At 46.7% G+C, this 25,966-nt stretch overlaps 1 protein-coding gene across 1 annotated transcript; it reads left to right on the top strand.

Moving 5' to 3' along the window:
• The first annotated feature begins 5,097 nt into the window (after positions 1-5,097).
• SMC3 (structural maintenance of chromosomes 3) lies at positions 5,098-22,433 on the top strand. Its single transcript, XM_075258698.1, has 29 exons — positions 5,098-5,293; positions 6,417-6,492; positions 7,027-7,065; positions 7,979-8,046; positions 9,121-9,192; positions 9,287-9,366; positions 9,801-9,879; positions 10,120-10,237; positions 10,315-10,490; positions 10,636-10,716; positions 11,554-11,718; positions 11,828-11,949; positions 12,109-12,322; positions 12,699-12,802; positions 13,374-13,473; positions 14,279-14,439; positions 14,888-15,029; positions 15,135-15,285; positions 16,638-16,790; positions 17,167-17,318; positions 17,488-17,646; positions 17,990-18,097; positions 18,185-18,293; positions 19,376-19,623; positions 19,985-20,197; positions 20,284-20,475; positions 20,556-20,733; positions 20,895-21,001; positions 22,040-22,433. Exons 1-29 carry the CDS (start codon positions 5,279-5,281, stop codon positions 22,109-22,111), a joined length of 3,654 nt encoding a protein of 1,217 aa, XP_075114799.1. The 5' UTR covers positions 5,098-5,278; the 3' UTR covers positions 22,112-22,433.
• Positions 22,434-25,966: the final 3,533 nt, after the last annotated feature.

Raw genomic sequence — 25,966 nt, 5'->3', positions numbered from 1 at the left:
TCATTACAGCTCCCCCCCAAGTATAATGCGCTCTCATTGTGGCCCCCCAGTATAATGCTCTCTCATTACAGCTACCCCCCCCCCCCAGTATAATGCTCTCTCATTGTGGCCCCCCAGTATAATGCTCTCTCATTGTGGCCCCCCAGTATAATGCTCTCTCATTACAGCTCCCCCCCAAGTATAATGCGCTCTCATTGTGGCCCCCCAGTATAATGCTCTCTCATTACAGCTAACCCCCCCCCCCCCCAAGTATAATGCTCTCTCATTGGAGTCCCAACATTAAAATTCACAGATAACACCTAGTACCAGTCCCCGTCACCCCACAGTCCGCTCTGGTGTATGCCGCCCGCGGTTCGGGAGTGCCAGGCACAATGTAGTGACGTCACCGCCCCTGGCGGCTTCCAAGATCAGAGACAGGAGCTGAATGGAGAAGCAGGGAAGGGACAGCTCCATGTTGTGTCACCGCTATACTCCACCACAGGTGACGGCCTGCAGGAGAGGGCTTATCTCCTCACCCCCTGCAGCAGTGGCACAGAACCTGAAATCTGGCACTGTCCTGCAGAATCTGAGACACTTGGTAGGTAAACTAGATATAACTGGCCTGTGTCCGGTATACATTACTATACAGAATACAGTATATTGTACGGTTTTATGACTCAAACCATGTTCACACTACATGTAATGCATCTGCTGAGACTTGTGCAATAGTTGTAGTGAAATCTTAAGAGGCCTGAACAGACGGCAGCGGGATATAGGAGACACAGGCATAGAGATGGCCAGACAGCCGGGCCTCTGTCTATAAGAGCCCAGCAGACCCCCGCCGACCTTAGAGGACACAACTGTAGAGGGCGCTGTAAGATCCCAGAACATGTGACAGGCGGGACCTGATAGATATATGGGACCATGGGAAATCTCATTCATAGACAAACCCCAGATGTATTCCTGCCCAGTGGAGAATCTTTTACAATGAAATATCTCCCCCTTGTGGTTACAGTCTGTCATTGCATATGTGAGTATATAATAGAGATATACAGTACAGTACAGTATAGGGGTTGGCTTGGAGCACTATATTTTATAGTACATTTACATAATATTGGGTGAAAATGTCAAACATCTGATTTTTTTTTTTTTTTTTACAGACTATAATGGGGAGTCATCACACACAGTACAGTATATACATCTGGATATAAGATAAGAGATAAGATAATCCTTTAATAGTCCCACAGTGGGGAAATTTCAGTATGTTTCAGCCGCATAGTAATACAGATACATGCTAATACACAGTAAAATATTACAGAAGTAGTAGACACACATATGCTGAGAAAAATATACTAGGAGTCCTAAGGAACAGAGCAGCTACGGAACAGAGAAGAAAGAAGGAGGACATTCATAATCATTAGTTCTCTGTGCGGAGTCTTCGCTTGGTCTGATGTAGATTATACAGCCTGGTCGTGGTTGGAAGGAAGGACTTGCGATAGCTCCTTCTCACACTTGTGGTGAAGCAGACGGTCACTTACACTGCTGCCAAGTCCCATCAAGGTCCCATACATGGGACACAGTACAGTATATACATCTGGATATAATACACAGTAAGGTATATACATATGGTCAAATCACAAAGTACAGCATATATGTCTGGATATTTTCTGTATAATCTTGAACGGGTGTATATATATATATATATATATATATATATATATATACACACACACACACCACACACACACATATATATATATATATTACAGTATATCTTCAGTATATACGATATACATCTAGTACAGTACACACACGTATCTCTACAGTATATAAATCTAGTCATATCCTATATATATATATATATACACACACATATATATATATATATATATATATATATGTCCTCCAGTATATACAGTACATATATAGGGGTCTTCCAATATATACAGTACATATATAGGTGTAGTCCAGTATATACAGCACATATAGAGGTCTCCTCCAGTATATACAGCACATATATACAGTCCTATGAAAAAGTTTGGGCACCCCTATTAATCTTAATCATTTTTAGTTCTAAATATTTTGGTGTTTGCAGCAGCCATTTCAGTTTGATATATCTAATAACTGATGGACACAGTAATATTTCAGGATTGAAATGAGGTTTATTGTACTAACAGAAAATGTGCAATATGCATTAAACCAAAATTTGACCGGTGCAAAAGTATGGGCACCTTTATCATTTTATTGATTTGAATTCCCCTAACTACTTTTTACTGACTTACTGAAGCACAAAATTGGTTTTGTAACCTCAGTGAGCTTTGAACTTCATAGCCAGATGTATCCAATCATAAGAAAAGATATTTAAGGTGGCCAATTGCAAGTTGATCTCCTATTTGAATCTCCTCTGAAGAGTGGCATCATGGGCTACTCAAAACAACTCTCAAATGATCTGAAAACAAAGATTGTTCAACATAGTTGTTCAGGGGAAGGATACAAAACGTTGTCTCAGAGATTTAACCTGTCAGTTTCCACTGTGAGGAACATAGTAAGGAAATGGAAGAGCACAGGGACAGTTCTTGTTAAGCCCAGAAGTGGCAGGCCAAGAAAAATATCAGAAAGGCAGAGAAGAAGAATGGTGAGAAGAGTCAAGGACAATCCACAGACCACCTCCAAAGAGCTGCAGCATCATCTTGCTGCAGATGGTGTCACTGTGCATCGGTCAACTATACAGCGCACTTTGCACAAATAGAAGCTGTATGGGAGAGTGATGAGAAAGAAGCCGTTTCTGCACGTACGCCACAAATAGAGTTGCCTGAGGTATGAAAAAGCACATTTGGACAAGGCAGCTTCATTTTGGAAACAAAAATTGAGTTGTTTGGTTATAAAAAAAAAAGGCGTTATGCATGGCGTCCAAAAAGAAACAGCATTCCAAGAAAAACACATGCTACCCACTGTAAAATTTGGTGGAGGTTCCATCATGCTTTGGGGCTGTGTGGCCAATGCCGGCATCGGGAATCTTGTTAAAGTTGAGAGTCGCATGGATTCCACTCAGTATCAGCAGATTCTTGAGAATAATGTACAAGAATCAGTGACGAAGTTGAAGTTACGCCGGGGATGGATATTTCAGTAAGACAATGATCCAAAACACCGCTCCAAATCCTCAGGCATTCATGCAGAGGAACAATTACAATGTTCTGGAATGGCCATCCCAGTCCCCAGACCTGAATATCATTGAACATCTGTGGGATGATTTGAAGCGGGCTGTCCATGCTCGGCGACCATCTAACTTAACTGAACTTGAATTGTTTGTCCAAAATACCTTTATCCAGGATCCAGGAACTGATTAAAAGCTACAGGAAGCGACTAGAGGCTGTTATCTTTGCAAAAGGAGGATCTACTAAATATTAATGTCACTTTTCTGTTGAGGTGCCCATACTTTTGCATCGGTCAAATTTTGGTTTAATGCATATTGCACATTTTCTGTTAGTACAATAAACCTCATTTCAATCCTGAAATATTACTGTGTCCATCAGTTATTAGATATATCAAACTGAAATGGCTGTTGCAAACACCAAAATATTTAGAACTAAAAATGATTAAGATTAATAGGGGTGCCCAAACTTTTTCATAGGACTGTAAGTGTAGTCCAGTATATACAGCACATATAGAGGTCTCCTCCAGTATATACAGCACATATATAAGTGTAGTCCAGTATATATATAGTAGTCCAGTATATACAGTACATATAGAGGTCTCCTTCAGTATATACAGTACATATATAGGTGTAGTCCAGTATATATAGTACATATATAGGGGTCTTCCAGTATATACAGTACATATAGAGGCGGTGTCCAGTATATACAGTACATATACAGGTGTCTCTGTGTATATACAGTACATATATAGGTGTCCTCCAGTATATATAGGTGTTTGTCTATATACAGTACATATATAGTTGTCTCTGTATATATACAGTACATATATAGGTCTCCTCCCGCATATATATATATATATATATATATATATATATATATATATGTGCCTCTGTGTATATACAGTGTATATATATAGGTCTCCTCCAGTATATAGGTGTCCCTGTGTATATTCAGTATATAGGTCTCCTCCCGTATATACAGTATACTGTATATAGATATCCTCCAGTATATAGAGTATAGAGGTCTGTGTATATACAGTATATATATAGGTGTCCTCCAGTATACATATAGGTGTCTGTGTATATACAGTATATATATAGGTGCCTCTGTGTGTATACAGTATATATATATATATATATATAGGTCTCCTCCAGTATATACAATACATATATAGGTGTCCCTGTGTATATACAGTATATAGGTGTCCTCCAGTATATACAGTATATACATATAGGTGTCCTCCAGTATATACAGTATATAGGTGTCCTCCAGTATATACAGTATATACATATAGGTGTCCTCCAGTATATACAGTATATAGGTGTCCTCCAGTATATACAGTACATATATAGGTGTCCCTGTGTATATACAGTATATATATATAGAGGTCTCTTCCAGTATATACAATACATATATAGGTGTCCCTGTGTATATACAGTATATAGGTGTCCTCCAGTATATACAGTATATAGAGAGGTCCCTGTGTATATACAGTATATAGGTGTCCTCCAGTATATACAATACATATATAGGTGTCCCTGTGTATATACAGTATATAGGTGTCCTCCAGTATATACAGTATATAGAGAGGTCCCTGTGTATATACAGTATATAGGTGTCCTCCAGTATATACAGTATATAGAGAGGTCCCTGTGTATATACAGTATATAGGTGTCCTCCAGTATATACAGTATATAGAGAGGTCCCTGTGTATATACAGTATATAGGTGTCCTCCAGTATATACAGTATATAGAGAGTTTTGTGTTATTCCTTGTGTGTTGTTGCTTCTAGTTTGGCGCCAAGTGTCCTGTCCCGGACTGTACCATCTCCCAGGGGGGAGTCTCTTCACTCCGCCTCTCCTCACAGCCCCGGGCCGCTGCTCCGCTCTTTCCTTCTCCTCCGCTGAGTTTTGCCTTGGTGTCTCCGCCATACTTCTCCGCCCGGTGGTCGCTCCGCCGTCCCTCAGTGAAGCTCCTCCCCCCGGCCACTTGCTTCGGTCCTCGTCGCCTCAGAAGGAGGAGACGGCCGCCATTTTGTCTGCTGGCGGGAGACTGAGCGGTGAAACCGAATACGTGGGAGAGCGGAGCGAGCAGATCGGAGCGGGCCCGAGAGTCAGAGCAGGGGCCCGGGGTCACCGACAGCCATGTACATCAAACAGGTGAGCGGCGGGGAGGAGGAGGCGGCGGCCTGTGGGGGAGAGGCCGGGGCCTGGAGTGCAGCGGCTGCCTGAGGGGGCTGGTACAGGCCTGCTGGGGATTGTAGTCCTCCACGACTGCCTCTCTAGTGTTATAGTGGCGGGGCCTGCCTGCCTGTATGCTGGGGGTTGTAGTACTTCAGGCCTCCGCTGCTCTGTGCTGGGGGTACGGTCTAGGCCAGGCCTATATACGGTAAATTATGTCGCCCCTCAGGAGTACGTGGTCGCCCTGTGGATGTCGCCGTATTGTGACCCCCCCCCCCCAGCGCCGTTACGTCTGGTCGCTAATAATGGCGCCAATGCTCACAGTTTTTGTGACTAGAAGTCGGGGCGCACTCGGGGGCTCAGTGGTCACCTCAGCGGCCGCCATGTTTACACAACACCTGGCAGTGTGGATAGACTGAATGTGTGGGCGTGGCCTGTTAGTCGCATGCGAATACTTTTACCACTCATCTCCTTTAAGGGTTAATGTCTATGGCGGCCGGTATTCTGTCTGCAGTCTCAATACATCTCACAGCTGAGGGTTTGTTACAGTGCGTCAGTCACGGTCACACCTGCCTCAGCATCCGTCTGAAGTCGCACAAGCTGAACCTGTATTGTTGGGGTAACACTATTGGACCCCATTATTGTCCATGAAGCCCCTCAGGATCCGGTGTTGTGTCTGATTGGACGATGGACGAAAATATTGGATGAAAGGACACGAATGTGAACGCAGCCTTATCTCACACTATAGTGTGTAGACTGAACACTGCAACAAACCTTCAGCTGTGAGAAGTCTTGGCCTTGTAGTAAAAGCCTCTGAATAGAAGCAATGATTGAAACAATTCAATGACAGCAAGCAGAGGGTTTTGTAGTTGTGTGTTTGGTACATTATTAGGGGGCGCCGTCTGACCTGAGATGCTGCAGCATTTAAAGATTTGCTTTACGGCAGCTGCAGGAGGTGGGCACGCTCAGGATGTTGTGGGCATGCTCAGTGACCTGCTGCTGCGTTAGATCAGACGGAGGAGGATGTGTATTACATGTATACAGGCACTAGGGGGGGGCTATAAGCTCTGCTGACCAGTGCTGCCTTCTTGTCCTCCCCCAGGTGATCATCCAGGGCTTCCGCAGCTACAGGGATCAGACCATTGTGGACCCTTTCAGTTCCAAACACAATGTGATCGGTAAGTGACTGCTACAGGTCGGTGAGGATACGGAGAGACTGGCGGGTCACCGGGGTGTTGTGGCCTCTGTAGTTATACCCCATGGGTAGAGTATGGGGGCCATAGGGGAAAACTGATGTCACATTGCATAGAGCTGCAGCTTTATGTACTTTATGTCCCCTCTGTAATGTCCTGAGCCCTCACTACTGTATATACTGTATAATGTCATGTCCTGAGCCCTCACTACTGTATATACTGTATAATGTCATGTCCTGAGCCCTCACTACTGTATATACTGTATAATGTCATGTCCTGAGCCCTCACTACTGTATATACTGTATAATGTCATGTCCTGAGCCCTCACTACTGTATATACTGTATAATGTCATGTCCTGAGCCCTCGGTGCTGTATATACTGTATAATGTCATGTCCTGAGCCCTCGGTGCTGTATATACTGTATAATGTCATGTCCTGAGCCCTCGGTGCTGTATATACTGTATAATGTTCTCTCTGCTGTAGTCATTGACGTGTCCTCATTTATTCTCTTATTTCAGTGGGAAGAAATGGTTCCGGCAAAAGTAACTTCTTCTACGGTGAGTTGAGCGTCTTCTCCTTATTCCAGTTGTGCTGCTTTATATGGGACACCTATACGCTTATATGGGACACCTATACGCTTATATGGGACACCTATACTCTTATATGGGACACCTATACGCTTATATGGGACACCTATACTCTTATATGGGACACCTATACGCTTATATGGGACACCTATACGCTTATATGGGACACCTATACGCTTATATGGGACACCTATACTCTTATATGGGACACCTATACTCTTATATGGGACACCTATACTCTTATATGGGACACCTATACGCTTATATGGGACACCTATACTCTTATATGGGACACCTATACTCTTATATGGGACACCTATACACTTATATGGGACACGTATACACTTATATGATCAGGCAGCAGAAATCTGAGCGAGGCGTCTGCTGTGGCCATGCACAATGGTGTGTAGTGTGTGACGCTCTCAGCGAATGGCTCGTCTCTATGCGGTTACTTGCCATAGTAATGTCCGTAGTTCTGGATTTCATAGCCATGGCAGTATATATTCTATATACCACGTGTATGATCTGTGAGTAATAGGTTTTGGATTTTGATGCCCAGTCTGTACATTGGATTACACGGCTGTATTTCTGTGAGTCCAATTCACTGGGGCAGGAACTGAACTACATGAAGTAAGGAGCAGCCATTACACCGTGTGTGGTTACAGCTCTATACACTGTATACACTGCCATCAGCTGATTGGAGGGGTGTCAGGCCATCCTAAGGTTACCCAAGCCATAGCACACTAGAGGTTATCCCTCTGACAATATCTATAGGCTGGGTAACCCCTTCCTATACAGAAATGTTATGTACAGCCTGCACCCTCTGTATACCCTGCGTCATCCAATATGGCTGACATTACTGAGGTGTTTTTCTATTTTGCAGCCATTCAGTTTGTGCTCAGCGATGAGTTCAGTCACTTGCGCCCTGAGCAGCGTCTGGCTCTCCTACACGTGAGTACATCTCTTGTGTTTATCTGTTAGACTACAATCACACACATTTTATCTTTAACCCCTTCCCGACATCCGCCGTAATAGTATGGCACACTGTCGGGTGTGTACCTATGGCGACCCCCCTAGGGGGTCTAATAAATGCAAAAAAAAAGTTAAAAAGAAAATATAAAAAGTATTAAAAATTAAAATCACCCCCCTTTCCCTAGAACACATATAAAAGTAGTTAAATACTGTGAAATACATACATGTTAGGTATCCCCGTGTCCGAAATCGCCCGCTCTACAAAGCTAAACAAATATCTTTCCTGTTCGGTAAACGCCGTAGCGGGAAAAATAGTCAAAAGTGCCAAACCGACGTTTTTTCACTGTTTTGATTCTGATAAAAATTTGAATAAAAAGTGATCAAAGCAAAAGCCTTTCCCGACAATGGTAGAACTACAAAGTACACCCGACCCCGCAAAAAAAGACGCCCTATACGTCCCTGTACACGCACGTATAAAAAAGTTACGGCTGTCGGAATATGGCGACTTGTAGAAAAAAATTTTTTAACACAGTTTTGGATTTTTTTTTAAGGGGTCAAAATGTAAATAAAACCATATAAATTTGGTATCCCTGGAACCGTACCGAAACACAGAATATAGGGGACAGGTCATTGTGGCTGCACAGTGAACGCCGTAAAACCACAGCCCGTAAGAAAGTCGCAGAAATGCATTTTTTCTTCAAATCCACCCCATTCTGAATTTTTTTCCTGCTTCCCAGTACATTGTACAGAATAATTAATGGCGGCATCAGGAAGAAAAATTTGTCCTGCAAAGATTAAGACCTCATATGGCTCTGGGAGCGGAGAAATAAAAAAGTTATGGGGTTTAGAAGGAGGGGAGTCAAAAACAAAAATCAAAAAATGCCATCGGCAGGAAAGGGTTAATCTGCCGGATTTCTTCGTGTCTGATCCTTTTGTTCCCTGATATAATCCAGCCCCATAGTTGTCATACAAGAGCGTCCTCCCCATAGCGCACAGCACTCCCCTGACTGTACAGTATAGGTCTATATATAATCATCTATTCTTCTCTTTCAGGAGGGAACGGGGCCTCGTGTCATTTCTGCTTTTGTGGAAATCATATTCGACAACTCTGACAACCGCCTGCCGGTGAGAAATCTCCCATATAAACCCGCCATCGCCTCCAGCTCTTGTTGGTCTCACGGCTTTCCTTAATGTCCTCTATTCATTTCTGTGTCTGTAGATTGACAAGGAGGAGGTTTCCCTTCGGAGAGTTATTGGGGCCAAAAAGGATCAGTATTTCTTAGACAAGAAAATGGTGACGTAAGTGTTGTGTGTGAATATATAGAGCTGTGTATAGTATGGCGGCTGTCTATAGGGGTCATTAAAGGGATCCTTAAGAAAGGTTATTCTTCTCCTACCTTTAGATGTCTTCTCCGCGCCGCCGTTCGTTATATAATCTGGTTTTCCTTGGTATGCAAATGAGTTCTCTCACAGCACTGGGGGCGGGCCCAATGCTGCCAGCGAACTCTCCAGCGCCGCCTCCATCTTCTTCAGGAACGGCCTCACTGCGTATCTTCTTCCCGCACTGGGGGTCAAACTTCTAGGCCTCAGGCATAGCCCACAGGCCACAAGAAAATGGCCGCTTACTTACTGTGTAAGCGGCCATTTTTCTGATGATAGCGGTCCTTTTAAATAAAAAAATCATCTTCCCTCCTCAGTAGAAGTTGATTTGCTATTTTCTTCTTGCTTTGCAGTAAGAACGATGTGATGAATCTCCTTGAGAGTGCCGGCTTTTCTCGCAGTAATCCTTATTACATCGTCAAACAGGGCAAGGTGCGTACCTAGGCCGACAGCTCGTGTCTGTAATGACCAGGGAACTTCTGACTCTTCAGTTTCTGTGCCTGTCGTAGATTTAATGTGTTTGCTCCTATTCTATGACGCACTGGGCTGTGCAGTGTCTGTGATGGTTTGGGATTATATGATGTGACTGTATTCACTATTAGGTTAAATCAGTTTAGATCTGAGCCCAAATATGACGCTCTTCAGATCATGACGTTACATTTACTCTCATAGATCAACCAAATGGCAACTGCCCCGGATTCTCAGAGGTTGAAACTGCTGCGTGAAGTGGCCGGGACCCGGGTGTACGACGAACGGAAAGAAGAAAGTATCTCCCTAATGAAGGAAACAGGTCAGTAAGGTCTCCGGGCACAGGCTGGTGTGCGGCCGCCTCTGCTCTCTGCTTACATGTCAGGTCTTTCCTTCCAGAGGGTAAACGTGAGAAGATTAATGAACTGCTGAAGTACATCGAGGAGAGGCTGCACACTCTGGAGGAGGAGAAGGAAGAGCTGGCGCAGTACCAGAAGTGGGATAAGATGAGGAGAGCCCTTGAGTACACCATCTACAACCAGGAGCTGAACGAGACACGGGCCAAGCTGGATGAGGTAAGTGTCTAATCTCCTGGTGCAGCCGAGCTCGCTGCTAATTACAGAGGATCCCGAGGGACTGACAGACTCACACCCACGGGACAATCCCTGTAATGTCATCCCGGGTAGGTGGGCACTTACATTGTTTCTTCTGCCCTTTTAGCTTTCATCCAAAAGAGAGACAAGTGGTGAAAAGTCAAGACAGCTGAGAGACGCTCAACAGGACGCCCGGGACAAGATGGAGGTGAGCGGCGCGGCCACATCTGACATTGCTGATACATCGCCCCTCAAGAGACAACGGGGCACATTTATTATCTCTTCTGCGCCACTTCTTTACACTGTGTGCCACCTTTGCCACTTTCCCGAATACGACTGTCACAGCCATAGATGGGCCTCACCAGATGTAGTATATAAGCCAAATATCTGCTGTAAATCTATTGCAGCCACGAGCCGGAGAACATCCCCCTGAGGCGCCTCCACTTGTCTTCCTAAATCTGCCTCAGGGGCCTTGGGAGGGAATTTATCAAACCCTGCACCAGAATTCTGGTATTAAGAAGTCACGGAGAGGGGTTTGCATCATGTTGGGGAGTAACTTATCAGGACAGACGTGTCAGACTTACTTCATTTATCTGACATTTGGCACAAATTACTCCAATGCAGACTCCACAAAACTGACTTTGTAAATTCCTCAATGATAAATTTCCTCCAGTATCTTCAGTATGTTGTGGACGTTTCCGGGCTGTTGTGTCTTGATTGAACATACAAGGCTTGGCGAGAGGAATCCAACACATCATCACTGGTGAAATCCCAGTATTTGTTTTATGTTTGCACTGGTAGGCTGGCCAATAGCGCCTCTCTACACTATAATGCAGTACTGCATGTTCTGTCCTACCCTGTCATCAGGATGCGCCGCTCCCCAATGATAAGAAGGTCATAGGGTGTACTGTAGGGGGGTCTCACAGTTATACTATGGGGGATCCCAGCAGTGTTCAGTTCCCCTGTAGTGTGCAATGTGTCCAATGAGATTAATGGTTTGTCCTCACAATTTACAAAATCTTTTGTTTCTGTTTCTTTTCTACAGGACATTGAACGTCAAGTGCGAGAGTTAAAATCCAAGATCTCTGCAATGAAGGAGGAGAAGGAGCAGCTGAGCTCTGAGAGACAAGAACAGATAAAGCAAAGGACCAAACTGGAGCTGAAAGCCAAAGATCTGCAGGATGAACTGGCCGGGAACAGCGAACAGAGGGTAAGCCTGCGGCAAACATGGCGGGCGATGAGGCCGCACACCTGGCGTGAAGTAGCTGCGCCCATTGGTCATGGTGGCCTTGAATAACTTTACCGTCTTTCTTTTTAAGAAACGTCTCTTGAAAGAAAGACAGAAATTGCTGGAAAAGATTGAAGAGAAGCAGAAAGAGCTGCAAGAGACCGAGCCGAAATTCTCCAGTGTTAAACAGAAGGAAGAAAGCGGCATTGCCAGGTGGGTATAGATGGGGTTCAGCTGAGCAGGATTAGGATGATGGTCTGTGCACATAACCTGTGTCGTCACTCGGCACATCCAGCGACTTACAGTCAAGTCTTCGTGTGTGGTTGGTATTTTCAGCTGTAATGTAACTGTGTGATATTATTTTCTGCTCAGATTGGCACAAGCCACCCAGGAGAGGACAGACCTGTACGCCAAGCAAGGCCGAGGCAGCCAATTCACATCGAAAGAAGAAAGAGACAAGTGGATTAAAAAGGAGCTGAAGTCCTTAGACCAGGCCATAAATGATAAGAAACGACAGATCGCTGCCATACACAAAGATCTGGAAGATACCGAGGCCAATAAGGAGAAGAATCTGGAACAATACTCTGTAAGTCTATTAAATAGTGGGAAACCGGATGAGGAGGGATCTAGAGGTGTCACAGCATTGACCTGCTCCATATTGGATCTAGAGTAGAGGCCTCACTCGTGTTCTACCTCTCACAATGGGGTGTATTACTCCGTCTATGTATTATGTGCCTGGAAACCACGTGGAGGAGATTGTTCTGTGTTCTTGCTGATTCCTCACCAGATAAGCCCCATTAAGTGACTATTGGTGACTGTCTACACCTGTGTATAACCTGGGGGGCACATGGCTGAAGCAGGAGGGGGGGACATGACAGGAGATTGACTAAATAATGTGTGTGTGTGTATATCGAGATAGCAATGTGTGTACATTTATATATGTCATTGTTTGGGATTTGTAGAAATTGGATCAAGATCTTAATGAAGTAAAAGCTCGAGTGGAAGAACTAGACAAGAAGTACTACGAGGTGAAAAACAAGAAAGATGAGTTACAGAGCGAGAGAAAGTAAGAGGCGCAGATTCGGGGTCACTACATGATGGGGCTGAGGCCGATTGTTCCTCTAGGTGTCTTACACTGGGTTCTTACAAGCATTTGGGCTTTCATTGTTTCCACTTGGGGACCCAAAAGACAGAAACCCTATCCGCTTAAAAAGAGGTTACCCAAGGAAACCTGCTGACCCCATAGACTATTATGGGGCATATTTTAAGCAGAATGGGGGATGGAGTCCCTGAATGGTCACACAACGTTAGTGTGACCGGAGCCGTGACCTGGTATTTAGATGGATTGTCTGTCCTTTCAGGAGAGGAGCGCACTTATGGCTGTCTGCTGGTAAATCTTGTAAATCAGCCGGCCCTGGAATTCACTGGTATATCCATAGGAAGATGATTTGTGGCCACATAGGTAGTCTCTGCACCTATAGATGGGCCCTAATATTGGTTTGGGATCTGACACTCCATGATGCTCAAATTTGTTTTTTCTCCATATTTTCTGTGAGCAGAGGAGTCTGATACGTGATGGGGGTCATTGGCCGTATCTTCATCTCCGAGGGCTGATACAACGTTATTTCCTTTTTCAGTTATTTATGGCGTGAAGAGAACGCAGAGCAGCAGGCGCTCGCCGCTAAGAGAGAGGATCTGGAAAAGAAACAGCAACTTCTTCGCGCTGCAACAGGAAAGGTGAGAGGCGTCCATGTGTTCTCTTCATACACCAGCAGGCGCCTTAGACTGGGATCACTGTAATCCAATCACATATTGGGCCCCCGTTGTTCTACTGGACCGGAGAAGGCGTCCTAGGGAACGGTTTGGGTTCTCATCTTGGCCCCTAAAAGGAGGCCTTATATGACATGGGTAAATGTATGTAAGGAAATAAACGTTACAGCTGTCACTGGCTATAAGGCTCAGTTCACACAGATGATTTTGGAGCGGGTTTTCAGGTGGTCTCAATATCCTTTCCAAAAATTGTCCCTAATCTGCCTGCGTGATGACACTCCTGTTGTGTGCGCTGTGCCCTGCTTGGTGTTGCTGCAGCAGAATCCGCCATGTAACCGCTGCAGTTGCGCTCATACTGTTTTGCCCCCATTACATAAGGCTCAGCTTCACCCTCTGTCACAGCTTTGCAGGGCCTGTCTTAGAAGATTTTGGGGCAGACGGATCCCCTCCAGATTCCTCTGTGTGAACGTGAGCTCTAAGCCTGTGGTCAGTTTCTAGTTTCCTAATAATGTTTTCCATCAGGCGGCTCCTCCGGTATCACAGACACGTAGAAGGATTTCTAACTCTCGCTGCAGCCGCAGGACACGTCACGCAGAGTCCGTTCATCTGTAGCAGTGACATATTGTGTTCAGTGGATATAGAAACTCGGCGCACCTTTAATAATGACCCACTGATATCAATCATGGCTGTTACATGTATAAGACCGGACTGTGCAGACGTGACACCCGCGTTCAGTTTCTTACCACTCCCTTGTCCTGTTTCTGTCTTTCAGGCCATATTGAACGGCATTGACAGTATTAATAAGGTCCTGGAGCACTTCAGAAGGAAAGGCATCAACCAGCACGTCATTAATGGCTACCATGGGATCATCATGAATAACTTTGACTGTGAGCCGGCTTTCTACACGTGTGTGGAGGTCACTGCTGGGAACAGGTAATGTGTGACAATGACCCCGCGCACATAACATGTCAGTCCGTCATCTGTGTCCTGAGATGTAGAGAAGGATTGGGCCTGCCTGGACCTCTGCAGTGAGAGTCTGAGGCCGTACCCTAAAGATTTCCTGCTGGTGCGCAGCAGATCTGCGGCAGGACGGGGCCCATTCATCATCTCATTCTCCTCAGTGGGGGGCGCTGGAGATAGTCGAAGTGCAGATCTCGGTGATCTCGGACCCTCCCATTGAAGTGAATGGGCCCCAGCAGGCGTCTGCTCCTTCAGACATGTCAACGTTCAGCCTGGCTGCGAAATCTCTCCTTTCCTCGGGATTGGGGAAGGTCTCAGCATTTAGCCCAATCTGCAATTTGTCCTATGAAATTAACCCCTTTAACACAAGTGGACATACTATGAGGCCGAGTTGTGATGTCTCCCGCGTCCCCTCCCCCAGGCTGTTCTATCATATTGTGGATTCAGATGAAGTCAGCACCAAGATCTTGATGGAGTTTAACAAAATGAATCTTCCTGGAGAAGTGACGTTTCTTCCTCTCAATAAGCTGGACGTGAGAGATACGGCATATCCCGAGACTAACGTAAGACCTTGTGTATATGATTGAGGGGCGGCAGTGCGTTGTATCGGGATTATCTGCGCAGTGATTGTATATTACACTGTATTATATTTTTGTCTATTCTCCTAGGACGCCATCCCAATGATCAGTAAGTTGCGCTACAACCCCCGCTTTGATAAAGCCTTCAAACACGTGTTTGGGAAGACGCTTATCTGCCGCAGTATGGAGGTGTCCACCCAGCTCGCCAGGGCCTTTACCATGGATTGTATCACACTTGAAGGTAAGTGCACCCACTTCATGCCACCTTGTCAGCTTCTGCCCGCACAGCAGTTTAGCATTGTAAGTCGTAACTTTATAGATTTAATTTGTTCTTGGAGTCGATCCTACATAAATAAGAATTCCCAGCAAGGCCTGATGGGATTAGCCGATCAGATTTCTGCTTTTTACTCAGCAGCTGTCGCTGAGAACATGAAAATATCTCCTCGGCCGTGTCCTTAATCTAAAGACTATAAGCAGTGAGCAGTCTGGTCACACGGCGGGTTTCTGTGTTTTTTTGCCCCTCGCTCATGTATGGGCTTTACCACCAGATTAGGGTCTAGGCCCTGCGCCCTGATATCTCCGTGTAGTAACCTGTGACTGCGGACAATCCTCTGTAGGACAGGCCGATATTCAGGGCTATTATTGATAGTGTCTAATAGAGCTGCAGTCAGCTGACCTAAGAGTGATTGCTCGCTGCTAGGCTGACGCCATCTTTATAGGGGATAGAGGACCCAGATCAGTGTAATAAGGCCAGTGCAGACGAGTGCTGATCGGTCGGATTCCCTCTGATGGGCAGCCCTCAGGCCCACGCCTGGTTGTCTAATACACACCTTATTTTGTATACGTCCTGCACATTGGATTTTGTTGGTCTCTCTTGTCTCACACGGTCAGTATATGTGGTATATATGTAGCTTTATTAGTAAATACAGGTGATCGATGTGTCATTTGATAAGTTACATTCTAGAATTGTAAGGTTAGAGTTTCCCAACCTTTTTTTAGACTCCAAAAAAATGCCCCAAGGGCGCACACAATGTTGCATGAAGGCATGCAGTCATCTTCCAAAGTGCGGTGACCCCTGGTGGATTTCCAGAGCATCCCTGTTTGAGATTTGACACCCTTTTAGCTTACTGTAGTATAAGTCTGTCTCCTGGACTATCACAGTGCACAGAGCTCTGCTCCTCGGTTCACTGCTCCGTACACTGTGTCCTGGTCCTCCCTGGTTGGCGTGTAAAGTGTCGCACCAACAGATGTGATCACTATCTAAATCCTTGAAAGGTTCGCTCCACCCAAAACCAAAGAATCCTGTAGGGGTGGATGTATAGAGAACTTTCTGCTCCCATGTTGTGTTATGCAGTGCCGAGACATCATGTCCTTCATTGTACAATAAAATGTAGAAAACCAGGAATGTAGTAAAGGAATGTTATATAGCAGCGACATATTCCACAGCGTTTTATAGACCTTGTCATTACCCACTGCCCTAATGCCCACTGCCACATGGCCGCCCCCACGCGCAGGGTCTCAGTGCGGAGCTTCACATTTGGGCCTTTCAGGTTCATTTATTTCCTTTCTTATACCTATTTTGTGTCACCCCAGGGGATCAGGTCAGCCATCGCGGTGCTCTTACCGGCGGTTACTACGACACAAGGAAATCCAGATTGGAGCTGCAGAAAGACGTCCGGAAAGTCGAGGACGAGCTCCACGCTCTGGAGGCGAAACTGAACGAGAACCTGAGGAGGAACATTGAGAGTATCCTTTTCTGAATGGAGATCCAGTGTTGCCTTCTAGAACGTGAGGTGTATTTGGGAAGTGTCCCTACGACGGGCTATTCCTATCTTGGTAAATCATGGCCATGTTGGGAATAACTGTCTGTAAGTCCTCACCCCCAGGCACCCCCCATAGTTTTAGTATCTCCATAGTCACAGGTAGGGATCAGCCCCCGCTCACCTGTCACTGTCCCCCGCCTTGTGGTCAGTTGTTCCCGTCTGCCATGATTTGTCCAGATGAGATGCAGTGCAGAGGCCATGATGTGTAATCTCCCCCATCCACGTGTAGCATTGTGCCAGTCTGATATACGCCTTGTCTACCGTCCGTCTTATACAGAAGCTTCCTTAGCGCTGTGTAGGGATCAATAATGAAATTGACCAACTGATGAATCAGATGCAACAGATCGAAACCCAACAGAGAAAATTTAAGGCGTCCAGGGATAGTATCCTGTCCGAGATGAAGATGCTGAAGGAGAAGCGGCTGCAGTCAGAGAAGACGTTCATGCCGAAGGTGAAACGTTGCTGCCGGGTCCAGCGCTCTTACATACAGATTACAGGGATCTTTCCCAACAGACTTTGCACAGACTCCTCCTCTCAGAAAGGGACATTTTAGGCCGCGTTCCCCACCAGACCTTGGTAGGTTTGTGTCCTGTTTCTGACTTCTCTTTCATGTTTCACAGCAACGTAGTTTGCAGAGCTTGGAGGCGAGTCTGCACGCCATGGAGTCGACCCGAGAGTCGCTGAAAGCTGAGCTGGGAACAGACTTATTATCTCAGCTGAGCCTGGAGGACCAGAAGAGAGTGGATGCCCTGAATGACGAGATCCGCCAGCTACAGCAGGTGTGTACAGGCTCCTAGTGGGCGGGTCGGGGTACCCGAGGCTCCTGCACGGCCTCATCTTATCCTCTGCGTTCTGTACATTCTTAGACTTGAATGTCTCAGCAGTTGTTTCATCTTTGTATCCAGACGCGACAATCCCACCATTGTCTTTGTAGTTCAAGGTTCCATTGGTAGAATTTTGGGATTTATTACATTGTAAAACTTTGTCATTTAATACAAGACCCCATGACCCCTCCGCCCGATGCGCCCGTATCTAACATTCGGGGAGGAATATCCTGGTCACTGCTCAGACACTTTCATTTCTTTTGAGATTTTCTCAAATGTTAGTCTTTCATTTTTTAAGGAAAACCGACAACTTCTAAATGAGAGAATCAAGCTGGAAGGAACGATCACCAGGGTGGAGACTTACCTGAACGAGAATCTGCGCAAGAGATTGGACCAGGTGGAGCAGGTAAGTCTGGAGGGTCCGAGCGGAGACCCCCGCACTTGTGTAAGGCAGGACGTCACTGATCTTATAAATGTTATGTCTGCGTGACAGGAACTGAACGAGCTGCGGGAAACCGAGGGAGGAACCGTCCTGACAGCGACCACCTCCGAACTGGAGGCCATTAACAAACGGGTGAAGGACACATTGGCACGGTCAGATGGTGAGTCCTGGGGGGGGGACACAAGCCTGGGGCTCCTTATACTGTGTGGTCAGGCCGCAGGGCAGTGTCCTGTCCTAACATAGTCCTCCACCTTACTGTGTTATAACCTGAACATTGTCACCTTCTGCATGTATAATATGGCTTATCTTGTTCTCAATGCTCCAGAGCTGCATTCATGATTCTGCAAACTTTCCAGCCTCCACTGTTTAGAGCTGCTTAGGTCATGTGTATTGCGGGGAGTTTAGTTTTACACGGAGCTCTGTACATTCATGCATTATAGTAGCCTAGCTAATCTAGTAATCATCAGCATAGTGAGCGCAGCTCTGGAGTATAATACAGGATAAGTAATGTATGTACACAGTGACTGTACCAGCAGAATAGTGAGCGCAGCTCTGGAGTATAATACAGGATAAGTAATGTAATGTATGTACACAGTGACTGTACCAGTAGAATAGTGAGCGCAGCTCTGGAGTATAATACAGGATAAGTAATGTAATGTATGTACACAGTGACTGTACCAGCAGAATAGTGAGCGCAGCTCTGGGGTATAATACAGGATAAGTAATGTAATGTATGTACACAGTGACCAGCAGAATAGTGAGCGCAGCTCTGGAGTATAATACAGGATAAGTAATGTAATGTATGTACACAGTGACCAGCAGAATAGTGAGCGCAGCTCTGGAGTATAATACAGGATAAGTAATGTAATGTATGTACACAGTGACTGTACCAGTAGAATAGTGAGCGCAGCTCTGGAGTATAATACAGGATAAGTAATGTAATGTATGTACACAGTGACTGTACCAGCAGAATAGTGAGCGCAGCTCTGGGGTATAATACAGGATAAGTAATGTAATGTATGTACACAGTGACCAGCAGAATAGTGAGCGCAGCTCTGGAGTATAATAATATGTACACAATGGAAAAATTGCAATTATTATTTTTTGTACAAAACCTTGCAACATTTTTCATTTATGTGCTACTGTTACCACTTCCTTAGTAGGTGTTGTCTGCTGTATACTCTGCTGCTGTATCCTCTGCTGTATGCTTGTGTGGCCTCTAATGAAGATGTCTCTCTTTAGCTCTTGATGTTACCATTGATAAAACTGAAGCAGAGATCAAAGACCTTGTGAAGAGTATGGATCGGTGGAAGAATATGGAGAAGGAGCATATGGATGCCATTAACCATGATACAAAAGAACTTGAGAAAATGACTAATCGGCAAGGAATGCTCTTAAAGAAGAAAGAAGAATGTATGAAGAAGATCCGAGAGTTGGGCTCCCTTCCTCAGGAGGCGTTTGAGAAATATCAGACCTTGAGTTTAAAACAGGTAACCTAAAACCCTGTGCACATTGGACATCACATGAATGCAGCAGACACACAGACATTTCTGCGGCTCTTCCTCCAGTGATGGTGATGGGATAGGCATCAATATTAACATAAAAATCTTGGCCAACAACAGGATCAGTCACCCCAGAGCACCGGAAGCTTCTCTGCAGACCTGCAGTAACTGGCGCCACCACTGTACAATAGCCTAATACTAGAATAGGAGCGGAGCTGGTGTCAGCTGATGGGTGTGGGGTCCTGGTGTTGAACCCCACCCGTCAGATATTCCAATCCTGTGGATAGGTCATCAGTACATAAAACCCCTTTAAGTGATGGGACTAACAATCTGTTCCCCTTGTTTGCAGTTATTCCGTAAGCTGGAGCAGTGTAACACCGAGCTGAAGAAGTACAGCCACGTCAACAAGAAGGCGCTGGACCAGTTTGTGAATTTCTCGGAGCAGAAGGAGAAGCTGATTAAACGTCAGGAGGAGCTGGACCGCGGCTACAAGTCTATCATGGAGCTGATGAACGTCCTGGAACTCCGCAAATACGAAGCCATTCAGCTCACGTTTAAGCAGGTTTGATACTTTTCTTGGGTTTTGAAGTTTTTTTTCCCCTTTTGCTCCCATGTGTAGAGCTGTAACCTGACAACCCGCTCTCCTAGGTGTCCAAGAACTTTAGTGAAGTGTTCATGAAGCTGGTGCCGGGTGGTAAAGCCACACTAGTGATGAAGAAAGGCGACGTGGAAGGAAGTCAGTCTCAGGATGAAGGGGAGGGCGGTGCAGAGAGCGAGAAGGGCTCCAGCTCGCAGAGCAGCGTACCCTCCGTAGACCAGTTCACTGGTGTTGGGATTCGGGTAAGTATTGGGTGTTGGTGGGTGTCTATGGGATGAGACTGAGGGGCTGGAGATGTTTATGGTCTGTCTGCTCTCTCCAGGTGTCGTTCACAGGGAAGCAGGCAGAGATGAGAGAGATGCAGCAGCTCTCCGGAGGCCAGAAGTCTTTAGTGGCTCTGGCTCTGATTTTTGCCATCCAGAAATGTGACCCGGCTCCCTTTTACCTCTTTGATGAGATTGACCAGGCTTTGGACGCTCAGCACAGGAAGGCTGTGTCAGGTAATAAGACATTGGCTGGAGGTCACTTACATCTTGTGTTCTCCTCATGTTTATGTCATCAGGGGATGGGGAACACTGCAACCTCATCCCTTTAATGGGGGAACTAAAATCATCCCCAAATCTGTCACCTCCCCATGTAATCGTTCTCCTTCCTCCCACAGATATGATCATGGAGCTTGCATCTCACGCTCAGTTCATTACGACAACTTTCAGGCCAGAACTCCTGGAATCTGCGGATAAGTTTTATGGGGTGAAATTTAGGAACAAGGTGAGTGTCAGACTGAACTGCTGCAAGTAGAATGTGATTGTGTGCAAGCTTTACCTCGGGTACATGTATAGTGTGTTGGGGTGTTCAGTGCTGCGATGTCAGGATACGACTGAATCCAGACTGACTGATTTTAGCTGCCGTACCCATCACCCAACCTTGTTGTTGCCCTGGAATATTCCAAGTGTCAGCCACAAAAACTGATCAGATGTTTTTACAGTTGCAGCAAAGCCCTTCACTAACATTACTTGTGGATTAGTGGGGTGACTTGGGATTTATGAGGGGCTAGTAATGGGCCGGATTGCTAGGCCAAAGAGAGACAGAACGGAGTGGGAGGGGCTAGGCTTAGTGACACAGTCAGGGTGGGAGGGGCTAGGCTTAGTGACACAGTCAGGGTGGGAGGGGCTAGGCTTAGTGACACAGGCTGGGTGGGAGGGGCTAGGCTTAGTGATACAGTCTGGAGGGGGCAGAAAAATCTGCTGGTGTTTTGACGCTTTTTTTTTCTGCCCGATCCCCACTTATATGAACCCTGCCTGTTGTAACGGACCTGATGATATTACTCATCTTCTATTTTCAGAGATATCTTCGTACACTGCAGTATATCAGGAATCTGTGATATCAACCCCCCCCCCCCCCTTCCCCTCACATGAATGTAGGCCGAGAGCCTCTTTTCTACTAAAATATTCTGAAAACCTTCACCAATCACTCCCTACAATGAACTGACACTTAACCCTTTAACCCCCGCTGTATAAAAATAACCCCTAGAGAAATGCAGCCTGTAATCTGTGCAGCGTGTCCTGTATTTTGGCAGCCTGTAAGTATGTGCTCAGTGATATAGGAAGCCGCCCGGCTGCAGAGATTTGGCTGTTACTAGAGGGTCAGAATTCCCTGCCAGTGTCAGATAACGGAGCGGCTCGCTGGCATGCGCTGCCCTTCTCTCTGATAACATGTTCACAGATGCACTTGAAATGCCAAGTGATATCACTGTCTGCGGAGCAGAGACCAGGGGAAGTCATTTATTTTACTTTTTCTCCCCCCCAGGTCAGTCATATTGACGTGATCACAGCAGAACAGGCCAAGGACTTTGTGGAGGACGACACAACCCACGGCTGAGCTCCGGCCCCGGAGGACCTTGTATAAAGTTTTACCTGTTGTTGTATTTGCACCAGGTTCTGTATATTTAATGCTGTAAAGTTTCGCTCTCGTCTCGTTCTGGAGCTGTTTTAATATGTTGTAGCGCAGGTTTTTTTTTCTCCGTATTTTATACTATTATGAATTTGCGCTTTTTGTCATTCAGACGCGGTTTTTATGTCTCTTTTCTTCGCCTCCCCGTGTTTTTATTCTTTGCATTTCAATCCTTGTTTTTAGCCTTCTGCCTCGTGTGAACCTCCTTTTAAGTAGCGTCAATAAACTGTTGATTTTACGGCTTTGATAAGTAATGAGCTTGTATAAGATTTATGCGGGAAGTGTCGGGGTAATGGCCTGGCCTGGCGGAGTGCTTCCACTTGTAGCTCCAGACAGCCGACATGTAATCATCAGACAGCAATCCCAGGCCTCATTCCAGAGAGTCAGATGAGGTGGAGAGCGAGCCCGGAGCCGAGATGACACCACCACCATCTGTGCTCATACCAGCAGTCAGGACTGGACTTCACCCTAAAGAGGCCTCAAGATGGCGCTGTGTTGTGCTCCTGGGATAGAACATTGCAGTACATGCTGTCCGGTAGGACATGTGTAGTTTAGTGCTTAGAGCCTGAACTTATTAGGGGCAGAAAACATGCACCAAGTGCAGAGATGTCGCAGGATCTCATTGACTTGCTGGTGCAGATGTAACATTCCCTTATAGGGTTTCTCCTCAGCTTCAGAGATCCCCGCTGATCCGGTGAGAGCGTGCGCGCCTATTTCCATAGCTTGTGTTGTCCTTCATTGGGTCACATGACTTCCCGGCAGAGGGGAGCAGGTACATTTAGGATCTTGTGACACATTTGTTGAAGAGTTATTTCTCGCTGTTGTCAGCTCTATGGGGATTTATATAAACAGCGGTGGAGGCCACACTCTAACCCTCCCTCTGTAGGGGCTCTGCTGGGAGCAGTTGTTCTATTTTCGGAAGCTTATACTTCTAAATGGAGATTTGCGCCCCGTCCACCCATCTATCAGTGTAGAAGGTCAATTAGCGAAGGGATGATGGAGGAATTTCTTCATCAGCTTATGGGAGCCCAGTAACCGATCCTCTGAAGTGGGTGTGTAATCCCCTAATAGATGCCAGCTCCAGCAGCAGGGGGTCATCTCAGGCCTGTGGGGTCCTCGTATCCTGCTCTACTATGGAATATATGAGGGAGACCTCAGTATATTGTGTAGGCCGGAACGCTCCATAGGTAACCATGATGTAGAAGGTCTCAGGCTCATCCAGGCCGATATACGATTGATTGTAATTGCTCCTTTACTTACAAGTATTTGGGTTTTCCTGCCGGTGGTTTCTGCTCCTTCATTCCTGAAGATTTCATCTGAACCTACTTTTAGCAAAATAAAATCTATTGAGAAGACACAAACTATGTGCCTGCACCTACCCCATGATGTAAGTGAGTGACACTTTGTGCTCCCCACCATTCTGGCCAAGGCTGTGCACTGCAGGCCCCTATTCATTCAGAAAGGATTGTGGTGGTTGCAGGACATGATATTGTTAAAAAACACATTTACTCTCATTCATGGAAGACCCGGGCCCTAAGAGAGATGAGTCCCTGTAGTGCAGGGGCCGACCCCTGACTGGGACAGGTGCAGGGCTCACAATGACACTTTTATCACAATGTTCCAAGAACCTCACAGTCCCGTGTCCTATACAATGGGTATCTGCACTAATGCTCTTGGGGCAACTTTTTGCCTTCCCAATAGTAATATTGCAAGTTCCTCATGAAATCGAGGCCACGTCTGATCTGTTCTGTGTGTTTGCTGTGACGGGCTCCTATCAGTGGTGCGGGGCTGCTATAGGTCACATCACTACTCCTATGTGCATTATATTTGGACTGAACCCTGTGTACTGTACTATTCCCCCTACGCCAAACAGCGGCACAATATGGGGTATTCCTGCCCCTGTGTACTGTTTAGGACAGGTGGAAAGAATTTAATAAACTAACGGAGTCCCCTCCCCCTCCCCTATAAGAGGCCAGAAAGACCTCCCCCCCCTCGAGTTTTTTTCTGTCCTGTGGACAGTGACAGGTGGGGGGGGGAGAGCTTTCTGTCTCTCCCCTCCTAGTTTGCGTATTTTTTTTACCTACCTGGGTGGTAGGTGTTGGGGAGAATAGGCGTCCTTTCTCCCCCTGCTGCGGGCGCGCGGCGTCCTCGGCATCTCCTAGGAGCCCTCCGTCCGGCTCCCTGGGCGAAGCGGAACCTTCGTTCCACACCTTCATTTCCGGCGGAGGCCTCCGCCGGACCCTCTCCGGCTCGGGCTGTCCGTCCTGTCTGCAGGCGCGCGCGGCCGGCCCGGAATCTCGGGCAGACGAGCTTGTAACTGCTCGGAGGGGGCATGGATCTGCTCCCCCCTGGCTGCGATGACACCCCCCCGAGTCTTCTCTTCTGGGGGGGAGGACCTGCCGGGGGCACTTGTATTGGGGGCGGGTGGAATTCAGAGGGGAGTTCCTCCTCTTCCTCTCCGCCCCCTTCCTTATTTAAACAGGCAGGACCTTTTAGTCAGTGCTTGTCTGCAACCTGCATGCAAGCTCTGACTTCTCACAGTGTACTTGGGTTCTGTCTAAGCTCCCTGTTCACCTGCAAGGTTTGAGCATGACTGATGTGGGGTGGGGGCACTGCTGTTGGGGGGGAAAAGGATTAATTTTGTCCTCCTTTCCCCTCCTAGATGTCATCTTCCTCCTCCACCCGGGAGTCCCCCAGGAAGAAAGCCACGTCCAAACGCCGACACCTGGCATGCAGAAAATGCGAAATCCCTCTACCCGATGGCTATGAGTACCAGTGCTGCCGCGGGTGCAGAGCCCCCCTGTCGGAAGAAACTTCTGTTCGGGACGTGGTGGGCTGGGTCAAGGAGTTCGTGGAGGACTCCATGAAGGAGATGAGAGCTTCCATCTCACAATTGGCTAAAAGACCGCGGCTGGAGTCTCCCCAGCTCTCCCAACCCTCCCTCCCCCCTTTGGAGGAGTTGCAAATTATTGATGAGGTTTCCTCGGAAGAGGAACCTGAGGAGCCTGTAAAGGCGTTATTCCCGGTGGAGAAAATTCCTAAGCTCCTGAAGATCTTACGGGCCAGAGATCCAAGTTCTGAGCCCACAGCGGAAAGCCCCAGAGGATCCCTAAAATCCTTCAGGGCAGACCCGGAAATGACCAAAAGAATGGAAGCAGAGTGGAAGCGCCCAGAAAGAGCATTTAATGCCTCTAGAAGATTCAGGGCGTTGTTTCCAATTTCCGAGGCACAGCACAGCACCTGGGGTCATCCGCCCAGAGTAGACATGGCAGTGGCCAAGCTGTCCAAACGCATAGCTGTACCTGCCGAGGATGGCTCCAATCTACAAGATCCTTTGGATCGTAGAACCGAGGGTTCCTTGAGACGGATCTACTCTGCCTCCTCGGCCCAGGCTTCGGTGGGCATAGCAGCTACGGAAGTGGCTACCAAGCTCCATTCCAGTGTAGCAGCCTTACACAGAGATACTGATGCTGGAGTCCACCGAGATGATTTACTGGGCTCCATCTCTGACATCGGGCTGATGGTAGATTTTTTGGCGGAGGCAGCATTCTACCAAGGCAAGCTGGCCGCCAGAGCAATGGCATTATCAACAGCCGCTAGGCGTCCATTGTGGTTAAAACCTTGGCGTGTAGACAACGCCTCAAAATTTAACCTCTGCGCTCTTCCCTTTGAGCCGGGCAGGCTATTCGGTTCAGAATTGGACCGCATCATGGAAGGGCTCGCCGATTCCAAAGGGAAAAATCTCCCTCAGCCCGCAGGAAGGGGACAACGGCCCTTTCGAGG

The sequence above is a fragment of the Leptodactylus fuscus genome, chromosome 10, assembly GCF_031893055.1.
Source record: "Leptodactylus fuscus isolate aLepFus1 chromosome 10, aLepFus1.hap2, whole genome shotgun sequence".
NCBI classification, from domain to species: Eukaryota; Metazoa; Chordata; class Amphibia; order Anura; family Leptodactylidae; genus Leptodactylus; species Leptodactylus fuscus.
This window is presented reverse-complemented; position numbering and strand designations above follow the sequence as displayed.

What these genes read in the sequence shown, in the direction of transcription:
- SMC3 (XM_075258698.1), top strand. An exon ending in CACATTGGCACGGTCAGATG is followed by an intron (nt 18,294 to 19,375) that starts GTGAGTCCTGGG and finishes GTCTCTCTTTAG; the next exon opens with CTCTTGATGTTACCATTGAT. An exon ending in TCACTGGTGTTGGGATTCGG is followed by an intron (nt 20,476 to 20,555) that starts GTAAGTATTGGG and finishes TGCTCTCTCCAG; the next exon opens with GTGTCGTTCACAGGGAAGCA.